At 37.1% G+C, this 12,102-nt stretch overlaps 1 protein-coding gene across 1 annotated transcript in view; it reads right to left on the bottom strand.

Annotated features, from left to right (window-relative positions):
• The window catches only part of NR3C2 (nuclear receptor subfamily 3 group C member 2), a 341,782-nt gene that overhangs the window by 96,174 nt on the left and 233,506 nt on the right, over nucleotides 1-12,102 (bottom strand). The window contains exon 4 of the mRNA XM_044224901.1: nucleotides 11,403-11,519. Coding sequence (XP_044080836.1) covers nucleotides 11,403-11,519 — 117 coding nt within the window. The remainder of the gene's footprint in view (nucleotides 1-11,402; nucleotides 11,520-12,102) is intronic.

The following is a 12,102-nucleotide window of genomic DNA, read 5'->3' as shown; positions in this document are numbered from 1 at the left end:
TATCCCTTAATTGCAGAGTCCTCCTGGGCTTCCTATCTTTCTTCTGCATAATCTTTTGAATGTGGCTTAAAATTTCTAACCTGACTCAACTTAGCTTATCTAAATATATGAGTACATACAGACTGGGAAGTTGTTTTCATTCTATAGGATTTAAAAGAAAAAGAAAAAAAGTGAGTTGGGGCGCCTGAGTGGGTCAATCAGTTAATCGCGCAACTCTTGATTTTGGCTCAGGTCATAATCTCAGGGTTGTGAGGTCCAGCCCCACGTCAGGCTCCACGGTGGGCATGGAGACTGCTTAAGGTTCTCTCTCTCACTTTACCTCTAATCCTCCATCCCCACCAATCCAAAAAATAAATAGATAAATAAAGTAGCTAATTAACATATGCAAATGTTTCTAAATAATTAGCATGAACTGCCACATGAAGGTGAAACTGAGTTTTTACTGGTGAACTACTCTAGTTTTAGAATCAAGAATGGCTAGAGGTATCTGGGTGGCCCAGTAGGTTAAGTGGTCCAGGTCACAAACTTGAGGACCTTGCGGTCATGGGATGGAGCCCTGTATCCCGGTCTGCTTCAGATTCTCTCTCTCTGTCCCTCTAGCTTATACTCTCTTTTTCTCAAATAAATAAAATCTTAAAAAAAATAAAAAAAAAGAAAGAAAGAACGGCTTGATTTGGCTATTTCTAAATTAAGAAAACTGTGTGAGAAAAGAAATCTTAAAGAATTAAAAACATTACAAAAAAAATTCTTCATAACAGTATGTCTCCTGACTTCTCTGGCAATTGTTGAAAGTGAGTTCTGAAGTTTCTGGGGAATCAGTAACATGCTAGTGTGGTTCAGGAACTGAAGGGAGCAGGCAGAAGGTTAGCTTCTAGAAAGTGGCTCCCAAAGCTCCGGCCTTTCTCTACAGATGTTTCCCCTCATGTTACAAGAGCTACAAAAGAGATAAGACATGGTCTGTGTTCTCAGGAGACTAACCAGAGCGGCCTCAGTTGTCCTCAAAGTAGAAATGATGGAAAATCCTCTAAGATGGCCAAAAATCTTCACGATAAAGTCAGTTTAATTTTTTGGCAAGAATGTGAAGGGCCTAATCTCATAATTTGAGTTCAGGGAGCAGCATCAAGTGAGGATAGGTGCTGAAGTTGGAACCGGGGTGGTGTGCAGTGGGAAGGGAATGTGTGGTGCTTTTTTAAGGTTTCACGATGCAGAGCTGCTCCTTTCCAGACAACGTCCCACACAAGGATGGGAAGCTGCCATAAAGCCATTTGCACAAAGAAAGCAACCAGGATGCACCACATATCAAGGGGCAGAGCCATGGGAAGCCATCTTGAGGGGCCGCCATGTCGATCGATAAATACGAATCAAGAAGTTAGTGGATAATACCACTCCAAGGCCAAGACAAAGAACTCCAGGGATCTGTGCCACCGTCAACACTAATGGTGCTCTTAAGTGCCCTGCTGCAATTCTTAATGCTTATCTGGCCCATAATAAATTCTTCATTCTTAAATATTAGGTCTTTGAAAGCAAGGCCAATGCCTGCCTTCTCATGCCACACTGGCGACATCATGGGGGGATATTGGAATTTCAGAGGCACATGACACAGATTTGCTGAACAAATCAATGGACAGATGCAGCAGAGATGCCCTTTTATAGAGAGTATGATTCTCTCCTACACAAATTAGATTCATCTTAATATAAAAGATAAGTATATGGTAACAGAGTAACTGCTTATCTTTTATCTTTATCACTACTAAACATATTTTATATTATTATCCTCTCAAAACAAATACTGTACAAAACACTAAGGGAGAAATATACAATTACATTTTGGAGTTTCTTATTTTTATGACCTACTCAACAACTGCCTTTATATTGTTGTTGATAGATCTCCTTTTCAAAATAATGAAGCAGCACATTCCGAAGAAACCATTTTTGTTAGCTTTGCTAGTTCAGCTTTTAAGAGTCTCTTGTTAAAATGTAAATCATTATTTTTTAATCAGTAAATAAAGTGCTCAGCAAACGTCCATCTTTATTCTCTCAATATATTAAAGAGAACTATTACTTTATTAATCACTGCAGTATGTATTTTATAATTCAATAAATCAATAAAAATATTTTAAAAATCTGTTAGAATTGGGTTAGCCTTTAAAATGTATGTTTTCTGTCCCAGAAAAATCATCTTAAAAGATACTAATTATATTAAATATACATATTACTACCAAAGACTGAATAACTGTTGGCAAGTTAGCTGGATGGTTTTTTGTATATTTTAGAGGTGAGGACAGAGGACTTTATTGTAACAAAACTAGTTTCTGCTCCCCATCTTCCCACTCGTAACATTTTACTACGAATATGGGGAGAAGATACTTATTCAGAAAGCCAACAAACAGATGACCATTAGTCTCTCAGTTTTCATATGGAAAAAGATTAAGTTACATGCCTTACTGGATATACCTGTTCAGTAATTTTAACTTCGTGAAACCAGTGTTTGAGGTAGTAAAGTGAATCCTACAGAACAGGTGGGAACTTTACCTAGAAACAGTGTTCACCCCTTTCTAAGCTGAATGAGTATGGTAAACCTATGATGCTTGATTTTAAGTGGTTTCATCTTCTCTAATATTTCCTTAGCCCTTATTCCCTACCTTTCCTTAACCCCAGAACTCATCCCTTCTCCTAGAGTCTGGCATTTAGGGTCAGAGAACAATTGGAGTATATAGAGAGATGTTCTACAAGAGAATGTATACTTTACACATTGCTTCTTTTTTTAGTTAAGATTTTTTATGAGTGTATGTGTGTGCTTTTTTTTGTTGTTTGTTTGTGTATTTTTAAAGTAGCTATGTCAAAAATTCTTAAACTCCAAAATAAAGCCTTAGTAGTTGTGTTCTAAGAAGCATGAGAAGTTATTTTCCTTTATCAATTTGCTAATTAGAAACAATTTTTTTTTTACTTTTAAATGTATGGATAACTTATAACATGTGAATAAAAATCAGAGTTGAAAAAATTAACTGATTTAGGGGATTCTCTACAATTAACAGATGACTGTAATTGTTATGAGTCTGTACTGAATCTATTACACTATGATTGCTATCTATACTTCCAATTCCTTTCTGAAAAATGGGATCAAAATGTTTCTTGTCAAAAATCATCAAGTGTTGTGCCCCAGGGGTCTATAACCTGCCACACCAACCTGGGTAAGGTAGGGGCAGCAGAGGCAAAGACCTCTGGAGGACTCCACCCAACCAGAAGGTCCATTCTGGTAGGAATCAACCAATCGGCCCAGATCCTTTCTTGGGAAGTTTGAATATAGGATACTTAGGTGACAATGAAGCTGAGAGACACAGAAGGCAGTACATAGAGACAAGTGTAGTGAAAACCACGAGTAAGCAAAAGCACCTAGTGAGGGAGAAAAGAACTTCTTCCTTGAAAAAACAAGCCATAAAAAGAGGGGGAAAAAATTAAAGAGAAAGCCCTAGAGATTGAAAACTTGACGTGTCCAAAGAATATCCCAGTATTTCCCAAAGACTAATTGTGAAACCAACAATTTTCTTAAAATAAAACTCTGTCTCCTGAGGTAACTTCAAAGAGTGTAACAATATGAAGCTCCAGGAACAAAACAAAACTGAAACCAAAACTCCCCACAGTTTATCAAAGAGTTGGAAAACAAGTGTGTATTGCAGAAAACATCAGTGAATGTATGAAAGGCTGCTGTAGTCCAGCGGAAAGAGAGACTGTACACGTGAGGCACTGCGCAGGACAAAGGGCCAGGTCTGACGCTGGGTCTCTGGAGATCACTGTGGCCAGTGACAAGTTAGCCTGGCCTCAAGTCAAGACTAAGCTCTCCCACCCATTAAATAAGAGGTAGTAACAACCTACAAGGAGAGACCACAAATGGAAAAAAAAAAAAAAAAAGAAAAAGTTAAAGGAAACATGGACGTAACAATGGGCCTCTGCATACCAAGCAGAATTTTTCCAACATCTCTGGGTTATATATTTAAAAAGACAGAAGGGAAGCAGCCTACTTTAGTAAGCTTGCCAAGGCCCAAGTATGTCCCTACAAATGTGTATATTCTTGGGACAGACGTACCTTTGATTTGAACGCCTCTACTACTTCTAAGGTGTCATCAGTCACAAAATAAGACCCCAATATAATTAAGAGTATTGTGAAACTAACAAAAATTAAATGTACATATTGACTGCAAATTATATAATCATAATAGCTAAAATCTGAAAAGAAGAAAAGCCTTGGAATTGAAGAAACACAGTAAATCTTTAAATTCTGCCTGCTTTGGGATCAATCCTGAACTTTCCTCCATGAAATTTTGCAGGGTAAAAATGCCAGTTTTTCAATTCAAGTTATATTACTGAGACAATTAATACTGCTTAACTTATACATGAAGATTAAAAAGAAACATACTTTTACTGATTTATAAAAATGTATTATTTTCCCCTTCAGTTTACTGTTAAACAGTCCCAATGAAATTTTTATTGTCTACAAGCAAGAGGAATTGGAAAGAAAAAAAAAAAAAAAACCCAAAGAATGGTATTTCTTCATAAAACTCGGTACACTTGGGCTTTCTAAACTTTTACAGACTACTGCATATCCTTCCTCGGGAGACCCTTAAAGATATAAAAATTGTTTTTCTTATTGGATTTCAGATATTAAACCTACTCTTCACTGGCGTTGATCCTGTAATTTCTCTCACCAGACCCACAGTGCATGTGAGTTTTGCAGGTGACCATGCCAACTAGTTGCAGCAAGTCGCTGGCAGGTAAAGCCAATTTCCCTCAAGTAAACAGACCCCTCTCCTTGGGCTTGGCCGCAGTTATAACTCTGTCATTTTCCCATCTCTGGGTCTTTTGTTTTTCACTCACTTCTCCATTTTGGTTTTTAAAGCATTTCACAGCAGGAGATTGATTTACTGAGGTCTCTAATCTCTCTTCTCCTTTTCCTCCTTCCTGTCCAGGGACAACTCCTTTGATTAACTGTATATCTGATTCTCTATGTTTTCTGCTCAATAGCAGTATTATTTTCACATGTCCCTTCATTTTTAGTTCAAAACTGTGAATTCTATTTTAAGTTTTATTATAAAACGTGCTCATATTATTAAAAAACTGGAAAGGCAAAAGAAAAACTTTGACTACACCCATTCATATATCTACTATATTCCTACAGCCACTGTACTCACAAACCCAGCCATTTTTGGTACTCTATGATCTCCCCCCAACCTCTTGACTCCTGCAAGTCTTTTCCTATAGAGCTGTAATCACAAAATATGTAACTTAAATAATTTTGCATACTAAGTTTTCATTATTACTTTTTTAAAGAAAATTTCTGTGTTGCTATGTATCTTCATTGCCATTTTATTGGCTTACTAATATCGCATTATGTGGATGAATTTTAATTTACAGATTTTCCTTTCTTTGGTTCCATTCTCATCAAGAGTTCTTGATACAAGAGTTCTGTTTCTTTGAATGCTGCTAGCATTAGAGTTATGTTTTGTTCCGTTTTTTACCGACCTGCCTTGGCTCTGTCTCCAGAAAGCAACTTGGATGTCTACTGTTGCTTCCTGTGCCTGACATCCTCTCTTTGCATGGGGCATGGTCCATTCCAAGAGGAAAAAGTAGACTTGCCTGACAGGGCTGCCCTTCAAAGGAAGGCTCCTGCTGAACTGTGTGAAAGTGATGGGTGGCGTTCAGGAAAGCTGCAGATATGCTCTGGAAGTAAACTGGAACCCAAGTTAGGAATAGCCTGTGGTTTGTAAAGTCTAATTTCTAAAGCTACAGGAAGGAAGATTTTAACATTTTAGAGTCTTCATTAAAGGAATGTGAAAGTGGACTTAGACTAGTTAATGAAAAATGAAACGGGGGGGGGTGCTTTGGAAGAGAGAAAGACAACAGAATCAGAATCCTTACATTGCATTTTTTAAGTCTCTGATGATATGATCTTGGATTCCAAATTCCTCATCTGTCAATGGGAGGACTAGAATAGAAAAATCTTGAAGACCCCCTCTGTATTCTATGGCCAGAGTACAGTCAACTGGAAATACCTTCCCCCTCCCCACACATTCATTCTTGGTCTGAGGGCCACTTGGCTTTAATGCTATGTTTTATCTATTTTTGGAGAAGCTCTTAAAGACCTGTATAGATCATCCTCTTCAGAACACTGGCAAGTAAAAGTGATTAATTCCTTTGGAGAAAGCTATGCAAAGCAGTAAATTCTCATGCATATGGAACCACGACTTTTTTAGATCTACTGATAGGGGCTATGGCAAGAGTGGCAGGCCCAGCTTGGGGCCAGGAAAGCTGTTATTTTCCTTTCAATTTCTCTGTTGACATTCTCACATCTTCTGCTATATTTTCCTTTGCATGCAGCCTAAAGCTCAGCAGGATTTTAAAGAAAAGGAATAGTGCCTGTGGTAGGAAGGAGGGAGTGGATCTAGAGAAAAGGGAAGAAGCACATTTTGTGGCTTTAATTTTTGAGAACTAAAAATCTACTTGCTCTTCTTCCGTCCTCCCACTCTCTAGGGTAGAGGCCAGCATGGGGACAACGGTTAAAATTACACGCTAACCAGCTGATAAGATAGGGAAAAAAAATTATTCTAAAGTATTTTGGATTCCTGAAGCCTTTAGGACGGGAAGGCTAATTTTGTTCCCAGAGTCATGGTCACTCACCAACAGAAAATGCCTTCCAAATATTACACTGGGTTGGCAACTGCCTTATCCCCCAAGAGAGACAGAAGGGAAGAAGAGTGGATCAGAAGAAACTGGACAGCCCTGCTCTGTTAAGAACATGGGTGAGACTGGGACTTGTATAGATACAGGCTTGTGATTTAACTCACATTTTTAATTTACAAAACTGCTTCATGGTAAAAGGTGAAAATTCATGTTTTTTTGAATATAATAAAAATGCTTCCATTTCTTATTGCCCACATTGAAACCAAGAGCAAACCTTCAAAATAAATTACAGAAGAAAAAGAAAAAAAATTCCAACGTATGTCACCGCAACTGGATAATTAGTAGACGTCAAGGATGTAATCCATGAGCCAGAAGTGGTTAAGTTAGAACTTGAGCCTAAAGAAAACAGTATCTTCATAAATATTAATTTCTACTCTGCCCATTTTTGACTCAATACTTTTAATGATAAAGATTCACAGTATGCTTTCTCTCTAGTAAAATGTTTTACCAAAACCCACAGAACCTATGCCGCATATACAGAAACCAATGACAAATGATGTGAATTCTGGATCAGGTCCTTTGCCAAACCCCACTCACAGGTCATTACAGACACAAATGAAAAAGCAGGATGCTGCGGCTGCCATTAACAGACAATCTGGGCCATTTTAGAAGTGCCAATCTACAAATAGCGGACCTATGTCGAACCACAGTGATACTCGACACAGGTTTTGATGCCAGGGACGAGATCTGAGTTCCCTGGCTCTGCAGCCTTAGGCCAGTTCTTTAACCTCTCTGTACCTCTGTGAACTCATTTCCAAAATGGACAGTTTTAATAGTATGTATCACATATTGTAATGTGAGGTTTAAAAAGGATGACACCTATAAAAGGCCTAGCAAAATGCTTAGAACACAGAAGCCCTCAAAAATGCCATTCAATCATTCATTCATTCATTCGACAAATAGTTACTGAATACCTACTTTGTGCCAGGCACTGTTCCAGACACTGGGGAAAAGAAAATGAACACAACAGACAAAAATTCTTTCCCTGCTGGCGTTTATATCTCAGCAGAAAATATCTCATTGAATAGTGCTTACAATAATTTACTCTTATAGCTAAATCAGTGGGTCTTGATGCTACCCAGGGTACATTTACCAAAGTATGGAAACATTCTTGGTTGTTAGACCTGGGGTGAAGGGACTACTCTTGGCATTTAGTAGGTATAGACCAGGAATGCTGATACAAATGACCCAAAATGTCAAACACTGCAGATGTTGAGAAACCCTGTTTTACAGGTTATGGATGGGCCTGGTTAACCCTTAACAAAACCCCACAAGGTAGGAATTATAAATATGGTTATTTTGTTATAATAACTAACAGTACTTATATTTTATAGAGTATAATTACATGAAATTTATATAATATTTATGTATTAAAGTTTTATGGTCTTTATAAAGTACAAAATATATATACAGGCACTTTAAAAGATACCTCAGTAGTGTGCAAGTATACTTAAGTTCTGATTTTGGAATTTACAAAATCGATTTAAAATTTATTTTATAAGCAATGGTTGTACCCTTGTGCCATCTAGATCTTAAACGATTAATTTCTCCAGTTTTCATTCACGTGCTTAAGGAGGTGATCTTTGTGCCACATTTGCACTGATTGACACAACAGAACAAGAGAACAGTGTGGTATCCTAGAAGCACCAGACCAAGAATCCAGAGCTAGAAGGTCTATGTTCATCATGTCACTGGCTGTGGTATTTTGGGGCAAGTCACTTAGCCAGTCTGGGCTGAGATTTACTATCAGCAAAACGTGGAGCAAAAACGTCTTTCAGATCATGTGTTTAAGTGCTACGAGTACTTTCAATCACAATGAGCACTGCCACCGCCCAGCAAACCACTGACATGTACTGAGTGATCACTTTCTTTTCACTGCACACTGACTCAGTCAATCCTCATCACAGCCTATGAGGTTAGCACGCCAATTACTGCAAGCTGAAGATAAGGAAACACGGCACGAAAAGGTGGTAACTTGCTTGAGGTTACAGGGTCAGGAAGTGGTAGGGCAAGGGTTCCGACCCAGGCAGGCTGGCTCCAGAACCCATCCTCTTAAAGATTCAGCACGAATCTCTCCGGCTGAGCGGTTATGTAACATCTTCTGGCCCCACTCTGACATGAGCAGCCTCAGCTGGCCACAGCCTATACGCCTCCCAATTTCTTTCTTTCTTTCTTTCTTTTTTTTTTTAAAGATTTCATTCATTTATTTGACAGAGAGAGACCACAAGTAGGCAGAGAGGCAGGCAGAGAGAGGGGGGAAAGCAGGCCCCCTGCTGAGCAGAGAGCCCAATGCGGGACTCAATCCCAGGACCCTGAGATCATGACCCGAGCCGAAGGCAGAGGCTTCAACCCACTGAGCCACCCAGGCGCCGCACACCTCCCAATTTCTAAGAGTTGCTCTGCTCTGTGTGCTGCCATGTTTACTCCCAAGTCCTGACTAGGGGCCAGTTGCATTTACCAAAGCAAAAAAGAATGAAGTCTCATTTATTTTTCAAATTATTTTATTTCTTTTAAATTGGTAGTATATACGCAATGCATTAAACAAAATACAAAATTCAAAGGCACGGAGGATAATAGAGTGATGATAATTCTCCTTCCTATCCTTGTCTCCTAGCTATCCACTCCTTTCTACTGAGACAACCAGCATTACTAGTTTCTTATAAACTATACTAGAAATGTTCTATACAATATATATATTTTTTCTAAACGAGTTAAATCACTTGTAGTAGGCAAAACATCCTATACTACAATCTTATTTTTTTCACTAAAGATTATTTTGGAGATCAATCCATACAGAGCTTCCTTTATTGTCTGAAGAGGATCTGTAATTTATTTAACCAATCCTGAACATATGAATATTTAATGTTTTTCTGATGGTCAGCAATATTATGATATCTTATGAATGTATCATTTCTTATATTGCAAAAATGTACTTAGGACTCATTAAGTCAAGGGATATATGTCCTTTACCACCTTACTGAAATAACTGAATCACTCTCTATCTCTGTATTACCTTACACTTCTACCTAAAATGCATGAGATCACCACTGAATTTTACTTTATTTCTATATCATTAAACAATATATCATAAAAATGTTTTATTTTTAGCATTTATAAGAAATTTAACTCATATTTTTAATCTGCATTTCTGTTACGATTAGTTTGAGAATCTCTTCATGTGTTTCAAGAACCAATTATATTTCTTTTGTCTACAAATGTTCTGTTCATATTCTTGTTTTGTTCAATCTCACTGTTTTTGTTTTTTTTTTTTTTTTCCAAGAAGGGGACAGGAAGAGGGGAGGAGGGGGTGAGGGAGAAGAAAATCTTAGGCAGGTTCCACACCCAGCACAGAGCCTGATGCAGGGCTTGATCTCACCACCCTGAGATCATGACCTGAGCTGAAATCAAGAGCTAGATCCTTAACCAACTGAGCCACCCAAGCACCCCTCAATCTCACTTTTATAATAAGTTGGTTTCTTTTTCCTATGGAATTATAGGATATTTTTATGCAAAAAATAAACCCATTATCTATAAGTTGCCAGTACTTTCCCCCAGTTTCTTATTATTTGCCTTTGTAGTAATATTTGATTTGTAAATAGTGTTGATTTCTTAATTCTCTTCTTTCATAGCTTCTGAGTTTTATACTTAGAAGGGTCTTCTCCACTTGGAGAGTATAAGAAAAATCCCTCTTTTCTTTTAGTACTTCTATGGTTTTATTTCCAAGTTTAAAACTTTGAAAGATTACAATTTATTTGGTTGGGTAGTATGAGATTGGACTCAATTTTCTTGTTTTCCAGATGGCTTCTCAGTTGTCACAATAATTTCTGTTGAATAATCTATCCTTTTACCACTGATCTGGAATAACAACTTTATTATACACAAAATTCTCATATTATTTATTTCTTTGAATTTCTGTTATTGTCTTACAATCAATAAATAAACAGATCATTTTAATTTTTGTAGTTGTATCATATGTTTTACTATCTGGTAAAGGTAGTCGACCTCATTATTCATCTTTCCAGAATTTTGCTGGCTGTTCTTTAGGAACTTAGACTCATCAGTTGGTAATTTTGTTAGGATTGTGTTATATTTATAAATTCATTCAGAGAAAATGGATACCTTTAGCAGGTTGAATCTTCCCATCCATGGACATCATATACTTTTGTGTTTGGTTCAAGTCTTTTAACCATCCCTCACCAGCCTGCCCCCCTCCAACCCCATCTTTGGGTGGGCTACTGTGACATTTTTAAGTTTTTTCATATAGGTCTTCATTTATTACACTTATTCTTAGAGTTAGAATGTATTCCTCTCTGGCTAATATTATCACATGCGGGGCTTATTTCTAAACAGACACTGTAATAAAAACTGTTAGTTATGGTTTCATATAAAAAGTCATTCATTTTGGTTTTGGTTTTGGTTCTGTTCGGAGTACTTGAAACTTTAGCAAACTCAGGGTTGAAAACTTCACTAGGACCATAGCCACATAACATACTTCTTGTAAACTCCTGCTAAGAAAGAAATACTAAAATGATTTATCACAAGTTTAGTAGATTTTTAGAAATCTTTGCTCCATGTTAGTTTTATCTTAGATTTTGGGAGTATACAGAGCTTAGCAGTGTTATGTTACATATTAACAATTTTTATTGAACTAAAAACACAAAACTTACCTCCTAAATTCATTCCAGCTTGAAGACATTTCTGAAGTCTGCAGGCGGGACAATTCTTCCGTCGAATCTTATCAATGATACAATCATTTCTTCCAGCACATAAATAGTTGTGTTGCCCTGAATAACCAAAAAACAAAAACAAAAACAAAAAACAAAAACAAACAAACAAAAAACTGTCAGAATAAAGACTACTACACTAATATAAAGTACTAATAAGCATAATCAGAATATGACACTTCATCCTTCCTGCCCTGAAATTTCTTTTTCAGAAAAATAGAAGAGGAATAAGATTTACAGGTAATATAGGTTTGGGCATGGCCAGTTTCACACAGGTGAGATTTCAGATTACAGATAAGATTAATACTGCATTTATTTCCAACTGACTTTCATATACGTGAAGCCATGCTCCCTACTGAAATTATTGGTAGCTGCCCAATCCCTCTCAGGCAATGGTACAAGTTTCATTTACACATCACAGAAGCAACAGAGTAAATTGTTTGAAGGCTCCCCAGCAGTTACTGGAGTTGCTATGCTGCCCACCATTTACACACAGGTGATTTCAGTGGGAAGACTTACAGATTATATAAGTATAAATGTTTAACTCTAACTATTAATAATATTTCATAAATATTTATTATATTTAGTATATATTAATAAATAATTATTTAACAATATTTGACTGTATCCTTAACTGTAACAG

This window comes from Neovison vison, chromosome 11 (genome assembly GCF_020171115.1).
Source record: "Neovison vison isolate M4711 chromosome 11, ASM_NN_V1, whole genome shotgun sequence".
In the NCBI taxonomy this organism is placed as follows: domain Eukaryota; kingdom Metazoa; phylum Chordata; class Mammalia; order Carnivora; family Mustelidae; genus Neogale; species Neogale vison.
Note: the sequence above shows the minus strand (reverse complement) of the source record. Positions and strands in the feature narration are given on the sequence as shown.